The 10,902-nt window shown below is 35.6% G+C and overlaps 1 protein-coding gene across 2 annotated transcripts; it reads right to left on the bottom strand.

Annotated features, from left to right (window-relative positions):
* Window positions 1-1,941: 1,941 nt before the first annotated feature.
* LOC139122692 (PRELI domain-containing protein 2-like) lies at window positions 1,942-9,776 on the bottom strand. Of its 2 annotated transcripts, none has more exons than XM_070688311.1 (6): window positions 9,626-9,776; window positions 7,388-7,445; window positions 5,494-5,567; window positions 4,990-5,150; window positions 4,113-4,218; window positions 1,942-3,037 (listed from the first exon to the last, which is right to left on the bottom strand). In XM_070688311.1, exons 1-6 carry the CDS (start codon window positions 9,698-9,700, stop codon window positions 2,987-2,989), a joined length of 525 nt encoding a protein of 174 aa, XP_070544412.1. In that variant the 5' UTR covers window positions 9,701-9,776; the 3' UTR covers window positions 1,942-2,986. The 2 variants fall into 2 exon arrangements, with proteins under 2 accessions (XP_070544412.1, XP_070544421.1); XM_070688320.1 differs by lacking the exon at window positions 9,626-9,776 and adding an exon at window positions 9,161-9,510.
* Between the last annotated feature and the right edge of the window lie 1,126 nt (window positions 9,777-10,902).

A 10,902-nucleotide genomic window follows, 5' to 3' on the forward strand; every position in this document is an offset into this window, starting at 1 on the left:
TACCTGAACTCCCATTTTAATTTGTTGAAGCCCTTTGCTGTAAATAAACTGTTTGAATGTGACCAGTACTTTGTGTTGCAGTGGTTCTATTGAATCAAAAGGATATGCAAAGACAAGTCACCCAAATATCATGTCATAATGGTACAAACAATCCCACAATCAGTGTGTATGGAGAGAAAAATTCATATTTGCACTATGATGAGCCAGCCCCTCCACTTGCACTGTGGATGAGTGTTTTGTTTTTATTGCACCGTGGTGCATTTGAATTCTGGGTTTAATCCACTATTCAGCAAAACAAGCTTATTCATGATGAAGACCTTGCAGCTGGTAACAAAACATTGTGGCATATCATACACTAAGGCTGCATTTTTAGACAAACTGCCAAAAACTTTTGAAAAATAATTGTATACAAGATAGATAGCCTGCCATGGGATATCTTAGAATACTTTGAAATTGATCATATAAATACTGAAATACCTGTCCAAATCCCAGGTTTTTGCATTTTTAAAGTTTTTTTTTCCTATAGCATGTGCTTTTAATGATGCTTTTGGTATTGTTGGGCAACATATTGTCATTTCTCGACAAAAACTGAGGAAAGATTTTTATCAGCCTGGTACCTTTGAATATCTAACTTTCTAGAAGAATGTGATGTCTGTTGTTTAAGAAAACCCCAAAACTAACCCTAATGCCAATTCCTTGAAAGTTTGTTGTGATGTTAATCCAGTGAGGGAATCTTGTTCCACAAAATTGATGTCAGTTTTTATTTTTAGGGGAGGGGTGTTCCAGGGCAAACAAGTCTTGACACAACTGAATACCAGGATTGCTGACTTTTGAAATGTTTCGGAAAATACATGCGCATCTAATTAATTTTGTATTCACTCATTGCACTGATATTGTGAAAGTTAATTTGTTGTAAATGCTTACTGTCAACCAGTATTAACTGGGAGCACTTTTTTAGACTGTCCGTTGGGGGCGCTCTAACTGTTCTGCCTTCCAACCTGGGCACACTGTGATAAATTGACTCTCTCTCAGTCATTCCCGTCCTGAGATCTAATTTGTACAACTAAATAACACCAATCTTGTTAACAGAAGTTTTGATTGTAAAGAAAGCAAGTCACCCCTTCATTAATTTGGCTAATGATTCACAATGGATTTTCTGACTTATTTGAGTAGAGCCAAGGCGCTGTTGTTAGCCAGCTGTTTGGAGGACAATATTTCATTTTCAGTCAGAACAAAAATTATTCCTGTAAAAAGTGATTAGCAGTCACTTGTCGTATTTGATTCGATATCCATTAATGTCACAATCCATTAATCAATACCTTCATTGCAACTTCAATCAAAAACTTTTGTTTATATTTTTCATTACGCAGTTCATAGACCCATTGAAGTATTGAAATACATAATCTTTGTTGTTATTTTTCTCATACGTACATAGAGAAATACAAAACTCTCAGTGCCATCAAATTTTGCAAATTTATTGATTCATATCAAGTTTGAAATGTAATTTCCTGCTTCCTTTGTTGTAAAGCAATGAAAATCCAGACTTTTTTCCTCTCCACAGCCTCACTAAGACTGACATAAATTCATAAAAGGTAATCTTTGGATGTCTTAGTGTTCATTTACTGAAAGCGTTCCAGAGAAACCTGCTTTGGTCATGGTATCCTTCGAGTGTGTGATTTTTCTTCACTGGGAGAATTGCCATGGTGCATTCTGATATTTGTCACTTGGTAATTAAGGCTATACAGTACAGTACAACCTGTTTAAACAGAACCCTCCAGGGATTGAAAAAATTGTTCGCTTCAGAGAGGTGTTTGGTTTATAGAGGTCCTTTTAACATAGAGTTCTATTGGAATGGGACTGGGAAAAGGGTTCAGTTTAGATAGGTTTCCAGTTTAGACAGGTTTCACTGTAGTATGAATGGTTAAAAAATGATACAAGAAGCTTTTGAAAAAACTTTATTACATAGTGTACCACTAGAGGACAACATGAAACTTTGAAAAGGTTTTGTTGCTCTGTATGTGTTTAAAAATCTGAATTCATTCTTTCCATCCTCAGTTTTGCATCTTACAATGGTCACTATGGGAACAACAAAATCCTGGATAAAACACGTCACATTACTTACCTCCCATTGACAGGTGACCATACACTGACAACATACACTGCATGATTACTGTATTTTTATAAAATATTATATCTGAACAACTTAAAATTATTACAACAGTAAGGCTGGAATTAAAACATTGGTTTACTATTATTGCAATAAAAAACTAAAAAATATACAATAAAAGTACGACTGTATAAAGTTGTTTTTCACAAAGTAATTTTCTAGAAATGTAGCTTCACATTGTATATTCAGTATTTTGGCAGTGTTTCAAGTATTCCAGTGTTACTATTAGCTTACCCTTGGACACACAATGAGTTTGACCTTCAACTTGACCTTGACACTGAGCCAAAAGACATTTTACACTCTCCTATAGAACAAAAAATTGACACAACCTCAGAACGATGGGTTGGATCTGTACATGCATGGAAAATATGACAGGATTGTAGGTCCTGAATTTGCTGTTTTAGTTCTTCAAGCATTTCTCTGTTTTCTGGCACATGCCAAAGCAATTGTTCCAAATAATCGGGCGGAACCAATAAACCCGCACTCTGCTGGAAAGTCTGAGTACATAACTCAGTATTTTCTCAATTCTGTCCGACTGTAGCTTCAAATCCTAGACTAATTATTACTTCACAATGTAATGTTTTTAACTCAATGGAATGCATTTCAGTTGTAATATTTCTGTTTACAAATGCTTTCTTTAAAACCACAGCTGATTTGATGAAGAATGCTAAAAAGAAAGTATACATAGAAAATTCAGAAATATAACATGAACTTTAAAATAAAACATTAACTTTTTAAAAATAAATGGAACTTGAAATCTTGCTGTGTAATCAGCTTTAATGTTCAAAGGGCAGTCTAGGACAGTGTGCATGATGGGAATTATTGACCTTTGACCTTCTCTTCAAGTAACTCATCCATGACTCGTAAACTCTGAAAAAAGGAATAAAACAAAGGGAATTAGTTTACTGTGCTCAGACACAAAATGAAGGTACAAAGTTATCGTTCTCTTTAGTAAAGTTAGACTGTTATAATGAGTCTAATAGGATTAAAATATTTTTCAATCTGTACAGAAATTGTAGCAAAATCACCAATGGAAAGAGATTATTTTGATATGACTGTTAAATAACCATGTTAAACGTTGCATATACACATGTCTTTAACAGGCACATTTCAAATTTCCATGCTCTGTTAAAAGGCATTTAGGAAAACATGGTTGTATGTCATTATATCATACCAGTATATTGATGGCGTAAATACAGTGATCTGGTTGGTCGGGACACAAAATGTGGTATATTGGTGATATACCACTGCTGGCATGAGCAAAAATCCATTTTTGATGTTCCACGCCAGAACTTCATTATACTGTTATGATATAATAGCAATAAAGCACACCCAGCGATGGTATACCACTCGATTTTGACCATTTCACTTCATATATGCACATATATGCACTCGCTATCGCTTGTGCATATATGTCATGAACTGGTCAAAATCTCGTGGTATACCATCGCTGGGTGTGCTTCATTGCTTAATTATCATGCAGCTGCATTATGCTAACTTTTGATGAGTTTTTTCATTATTTTTCTTTTAAATATCAATTGCAAATTCATATTCTACTCTCCAAATAATGTTGAGACACACACTATTCAGCTTGTCAACATAGTTTTAATATGTGTTAAATGCACTGTTGTTGTTTATATTTGAATTCTAGTCTGGACCAGAATTCATTTTGTAAACAATAACAATGCAGTTTACACATGTACAGGATGAGTTGTCAAACTGAATACTGTGAATATCGACATGTTTTTGGGGAATAGAAATTATGGTTGACATTAAAAACAAAAATAGTGAAAAAATCATCAAAAGTTAGCATTACTGGCCCTTTAACAAATGATTTTCTTTTTCAAAATTAAAACAACATTTATTCTGTTAAATCTTACAGCAATCAAACTTCAGTGTAAATTCTAGAATTTTACCAGTTCAGAGGATTTTGTGAAATTTTTACCTTTTTGACTGCTCTCTCAACAAAACCTCTTGTAAATACTTCTAATATTTTGGAAAATGGACCAAGACTACAAAAATTTACCCCTCCTTTTTGTTCTATCATTGTCCTGAAAGAGAAATGGCAAACAGAAACGATTTTAAGTCCTCCTACGGAAAATTTGAGTTAATGAAGCACATACTACCTTAATGAAACAGATATAAGATGATCACTTCATCTATCAGTGTATATCTGCACTCACAGCTGAAATTGCTTAGCCAATACTGACATCATGGCAAAATATTACAAACAAACTAAATCTATTTATATCCAGATCAAGTTCTAAACTCTATGAAGCTTTAAAATGTTGTAATCTGAACATTAATCTTTCCTTATAGTCCTGAGATGTCTGAGATGAGACTGACAACTTGATGAGACTAGCTTCCATTCATGATAATTTTCATCACAATTGGCTCTAAAAGAACAAATATGCAAATTCACCTTATAAGAACAAAATTCATGTACCCCTAAAGTAGCATTCACATAACTTTGCATAAGCTTTTCTGAAAATCATGAACCTCAAACAATCCATTGTCTTCACTTAGTATATAGCTTTTTTGGAAAATGTATATTGTGCAGCATTCACAAATGTACACAGTGAGGGGGGATTTAGGATGGGGCGTTAAAAAATTTATCAGTATGTTGGGTGATTTCAAAATATTGTGATTGAAGAAGATGGAGAGGGGATACCTGAAAACAAGAGAAACCTAAATTTTCCAAATACTCCCTCTCCACCAATGATGTTTGTGAATGCTATTTTAGCAAATGACAGAATATTTCCATCAGTGTTGCTTTCATTAGGATCTCTTGACAATACATCATTTACAAATATGACACTAACCAATCACAGTTGTGTTTGTGTGGTTTGAAAACTGATTCCTCCCAGCCCTTGGCATAATTGCTCCATGTTATGTTTCGACTTCGTATCTTCATCATTCGCTGGTTGTGATCAATCCATGCTTCCTCTTCAAGAAGTATGTCGGAAATTTGCATCACACGGAACTGGTAAGGACAATTAAATTTACAGGAGTAATAGTGTCATAAATAAATAAAGAAATAAATAAAAAAATAAATAGATATATACCAAAAGTTCAACTAACTTATTATTCCATGACTTGAGATTGTACATAAAAGCAGTAAATTGTACATTATCCTTTGTACAATGATTTATTTATGTCTGTGTTCACTTTTCTAGTTCGGTTTCATCAAACTTATCTTTCCAGAACAAATTGATTGTCTTAGCTCATTTCTACATTTATCAATTCCATGTTCCATTCTTGTAAACTTCTTAAAAAGTCTAAATAAAAAAAAACACATCGAATCATCACAAGAATATGAGTCCTACCTGTCTAAGAATGGATGGAAAAATATTGGCACAAGTTGCAATACGCTTCAAATAGACAACACCTGTACTATCATCTGTAATATGAATGAAAATATCCATATTTAGTTGTATTGACAAAAGTTATTTTTACATATAACCTAATATTGACTCCTTGCATTAAGGGCAATACCACTAATTATTGACTTCTGAAGGAGCTGCCATGATTTACATGAAAGCGGAAGGCAAGTTTATCTTTAATATTGCCTCACCATGTAAAAATAATGATGGTTGTCATGGTGGTCAGTTGCCATGGTAAAGTGAGTAAAAATACCGCAATTATACGGTGTCGCTCACATTTGATCAGAATTGGTACATACCAGTATGGGTACCAGCTTTTAGATCAACAATAAATGTTGTTTCTATCTGTTCAGTGCAGGAAAATTCTACGTTGATGTTATGACAATAATTTCTGCACAGTACAACCAGAAAAACAACAAGAATGACAGAAGTTTGACATACTGCTACAGAGAAATTGATGTTTTGATCAAAAAAGAGCAAAAATTATCCTAAAAACACAAATACTGAAATTTCACCACATTTTTTGCTAAAAGCTTCTCAGCATGTCAAAAGATGATCTGCAACATTTCGCGAAATCTATCAGCAATATAAATCACTGGGCCATAAGTAGTTACAGCACGCAATCTTATTTGCGCTAGTGATTGGATGTACATTGTATCTCAGACAGCGTCTAACTAAAACAAATTATAAATCTGAAAATTTACTTAGTAAAAAATATTAGCACAGCTTTTCTCATTTGGAAAAATTTTTTTTTAGAAATTTACAGTTGTAAAAAAAAAGTTCACAATTTCAATTGTGACCACCCCCTCCCCAGATCTAATGGTCCATCCCTTAGTTTGAGCAGGTCTGTTAATATGTAACAGTTCATAAACAATGACAGGAAATGACTACAGGTCAGTGGAGTATCCTGTTTCAGCCATTGGCATGCGACCACTCATGAACATTTGCAGAATTTCCCTTTTTCTTACCTCATTTGCACATTTTTGACACTGATGTGTTCATTTGAACAAATTCACATCTTTGCACATTTTTGACACTGATGTGTTCATTTGAACAAATTCACATCTCAACCCCTACATCTACCTGTACACCAAATACTGAGACAGTAGCTTTGGCGGTATGGGAGCCTTTGTGTGTGACGGACATACATCCGCACATACCCACAAATATACAGACACAGACTCCACTCAGACTCATCATATAAGCTCTTTTTGGTATTTATATATAAAACCAAATATGAGCTAATAATATTAATAGTATTAAGTGTAACCATAGAGATTCAAATTGTTTGGTTATTTGTGTAATTCGGTTGATCACTTTTCTGGAATCGGATAAAGAATTTATTCAACCTCAAAGATCCTGCAACATTTTATCTGGCACTTTTTACGTCAAACACTCATACCGACACATTGTACTGTCAGCTGTGTTCACTCCTGAACTGAGAATGAGAGGATGAACTGGCTTTGGTTGGCAATGTAAAATCTTCATTTGAGTAATTCTTTTATAAAATGATGAACTCTTGATATGCTTGCATGTCTCTCTTGTGCTCATGAAAATCTATGAGAAGTTCAAGTTCAAACTAACCACCTGTAGTGTAATTTTGATATTTCAAAACTAAAACCACATATTAAGACTATTTATATGACTTCAAACAGTTCACAAATGGAATCAAATGGAATTGTGGGAATGGTCTGTAACACTGAAGCATACTTTCAGATAGATTCAGTCTGTTATTGTGAACTTTACAAAGCTAAATTTGGCCAAGTAGGAGTAAAACTATTAAGTTCAAGAGCATGACAAAATAATTGTGACAAGAAGTCTGCATGGACTGCCTTACCTATGCTTTGTTCCACAGTTTCAACACTTCTAACCATTTTTTCTTTTTCATTTGGATACTGTGAAAAGAATAATATCAGTAAATCATCATGATATATTCTTTGATAACTGGGAAATGTGTAATGTTAAAACAATCTTGGTAAATGTTGACAACTATTAAACAGGCTTTTGTGTAGAAAGCTGCTTACTCTGGGACGCAGTCTCTACCAGAGTAACCATTTTGAGTGAGTTTCTAAAGAGTCTTTCATTCAAAATCGTAATATTTTATCCAAACTGAAACATTTGACATGAAAATATGCCATTAACAGACAAATGGACCAGTAAGAGACATATCTGTATGAAATGTTTCTCAACTGTCGATCGACACCGTTAGAAATTATTCTGGAGGCTATGCGGACATCGCCCCCACCCCACCCAAGTCCATCGCATACCACCCCTACACAGTAAATGGTTCTTTCCAGACATTTACCAAATCGCTTCATCACATTCTGATCTGACAGCTTTTCGTCTCTCTTCCAACTATTTCAGGTGCAGCCAACGAACAATGCACTTTTAAAGGGGTCCTTACTATGATAAGATATATTGTACATGACAAGTAATGTGAACTGACTAATTTTAAGTCAAGAGGGTAATTAATTAACTGTTCATAATTTGCCCTCTCACTGAAAAAATTTCGACGTCGACTTACCCTCCCGCACTAAAACTTCATTTTTACCCATTCCCACATATTTTTGCCTGTTTCCCGTCCTCTTTGTGAATATTTGAAGCTCCCCTACATTGTAATGAAAAAAATCTGTCGATTTTCCCTTGCCCTGTAAAAATAATTCTCTTTAAAATTAACATTCCCATGCAAACATATACTGCAGTGGCCTTCTATTTGGTTTCCATCCCGAATGATATGGATGACGCGACGCCCTAGGGAAGTCTATTTGACGTTTTTCAATGCATATATCACACAAAAAGAAAATTAAACATTCGTGCCTATAAAAATGTTCAGATTTTGTCTCCACAGGTTTCCTAAAAGGCGCCCTCAATCGATTACAAATATGCAGACATACGTTGCCGATGTTCCAAGAAAAGTTCCCCAGTGCAGCGCAGGACCTTGGTCCGAACATCTTTTGGTAGCTCCATGGTCCGAATTTGTTAGCGGTTCAACTGATGTTATTTTCGTTCATTTTTGGTAGAAAGTATATGAAAATATTCACTGATTACACAGATAAATTGACTTTTCTGTGTTGAAACTCACAGATGACACATATATTAAAATCAACAGAACATAAAATCTTAGATGAATATAGAATCTTGTAGTTTGTGATTATGATAGTTTCTGTAAAATATAAAATACGGCATTGGCTTCAGTTTAGTATGGCTGTTTAGTATTTTCAAAGGCGATTCTTTTGTTTTCTTGTTTATTGCTGTTGAAGATTTTTATGTTGTCTTGTTAGGTTGGTTTTGGGGTTTTTTTTCCATCATTTCCTTGTCGTTTCGTTTGTTCATCAGTTTATGCAGATGATATTTTCTCTTCTTTATCTTTAAACACACAAGCTCCTTCGCACTTTTGCTTCAGGTGAATTTTGTATCAATTAAATGCGAATAGATAGAATAAATAAATAAATAGACCTGTTCTGCCACACACCCTACAAAAAGACGTGGCTCTCTCGTAGTCCATGGCCATGCCTTGCATATTCGTAAAGCCCATGAATTGAACGTGTAAAGTTGCGTAACGCCACGATCGCGACAAGAAAAGAAATCTTGACGACTTCGTGCTACCTACCATGGTATAAAAGATATTTTTTACATCCATTTACCCATACACTGCACTGTCTTACAGTGTTCAACTCTTGGAGTGTCCCTGGATCGTCGGATGTGTTGTATGGAAACTGTTTTGATATTTTGGCAGGGCTGTGTGTTACCGGCGTGTGCTGAGAGGCCGTATAACAACGCCGGTAACACACAGCCCTGCCTTGCTGCGAAAACGAGCCCTGCCACTCCTTGACGTGTTCTGCTGGGAGTGGACCAAGCTACCCGAGTGGCAGAGGCTACGGATTCGCAGCAAAGCCCTGCCAAACAGAGCTATCTTTGCATAAAACAGACACCCCTTAGCAGTTCCTGTAGCGTGGCGGTCATCAGAATGCGAAAATATGACAACACAGTCCCTGGATGGGTGGAGGGACTGTGGACTACCGTATCAGCGCATCTCGATCAAAGATCGTCATCTGTGACTAGACACATGCCTTACCTTATTCAGGTGAGTGGTTACAATTAATTCCACAGGATGTTTGAAGACATGACTGATGCAAACATCGATGGCCATTTTTGAATTCTTAGCTGAACAACATTCGCTTACGTCACCAACCAGCTGGCTTCATATGATGTAACATATGTAAATTTTCGACATACGTACACAGTATAAATTTACATATCAGTCCTTCTGGTAAATGAAACCATTTCCCAATATGCTCCAAATTAATGATATGATTCCGCCGATTAAACGTTTAATAAATAAATAAATCATGTGCATGGAAAAAAGAAACCCAGCAAGGGCGACCAAATACCCCTCTTCCCCAATATATGAATGTTCGGAAATTGCGCATATCCGACAACGCAAATGTGTCAAAGAAAAGCATTAAAAGGGATTGGTCAGTAGATTATTTTTTGCCGACGTCAAAAAGCCTGACACCCCTCCCCCATTCCAACTTTAGAAAAGAGGGTGAACCCAATTCAAAATTTCAAAACAGTGTGACACCCCCTCCCGCCCCCGCGTCATTCTGTGTTTTAATAAAATTGTTGTCATGTCAGTTGTACAATGTATGATAGGAATTTCAAAGTGTCAATATTTTGAATGAGTTGTGAATGTATTCCACACTTTCTATGCATAACCAGATGTGTAGAATTGTTGTACATAAATGGATGTGAATCATTAATGAAAAGCAGTAAATCAAAAACTTTGATGGGTGTTTAGACTTGCCAGCCATCCAATTACATCTTCTGAGAAGCCATAAGGAGCTACTTTTATAAGTCGTAGCCAAGTCTGATGTTCGCAGTGTCTGAGAGGACCTTTTCTTTAACATTGAATGAAGCGCAACTGATAATGACAAAAACTCCTTTTTGTTAACTATTATTTTAGACATGAAAAAAGAACCTTTTACAGTAAACCTGTTACAAAAAGGAAAATAGTTGCACCAATGGCAACGAAAAATATCTTGTCATTTTTCTCTTTTATAATATGTCACTATATCAAATATATTGTGAAATACTAGGGCATGTTACTTGGGTCCCAGACACTTCGCACCAAAACCACTTCGCACCATACCATCTCGTCCCATACCATTTCGCACCAAAACCACTTCGCACCATACCATTTCGTCCCATACCCTTTCGCACCAAAACCACTTCGCACCAAAACAACCTCGTACCAAAACCACTTCGCCCCAAAAGTCACGTCCCCAAACCACTTTGCCCGAAACTTATCGCTGACTAGTAAAGCTGAAAATAACCACCTTTCACCTTTCTGTC

This window comes from Ptychodera flava, chromosome 2, assembly GCF_041260155.1.
Source record: "Ptychodera flava strain L36383 chromosome 2, AS_Pfla_20210202, whole genome shotgun sequence".
NCBI classification, from domain to species: domain Eukaryota; kingdom Metazoa; phylum Hemichordata; class Enteropneusta; family Ptychoderidae; genus Ptychodera; species Ptychodera flava.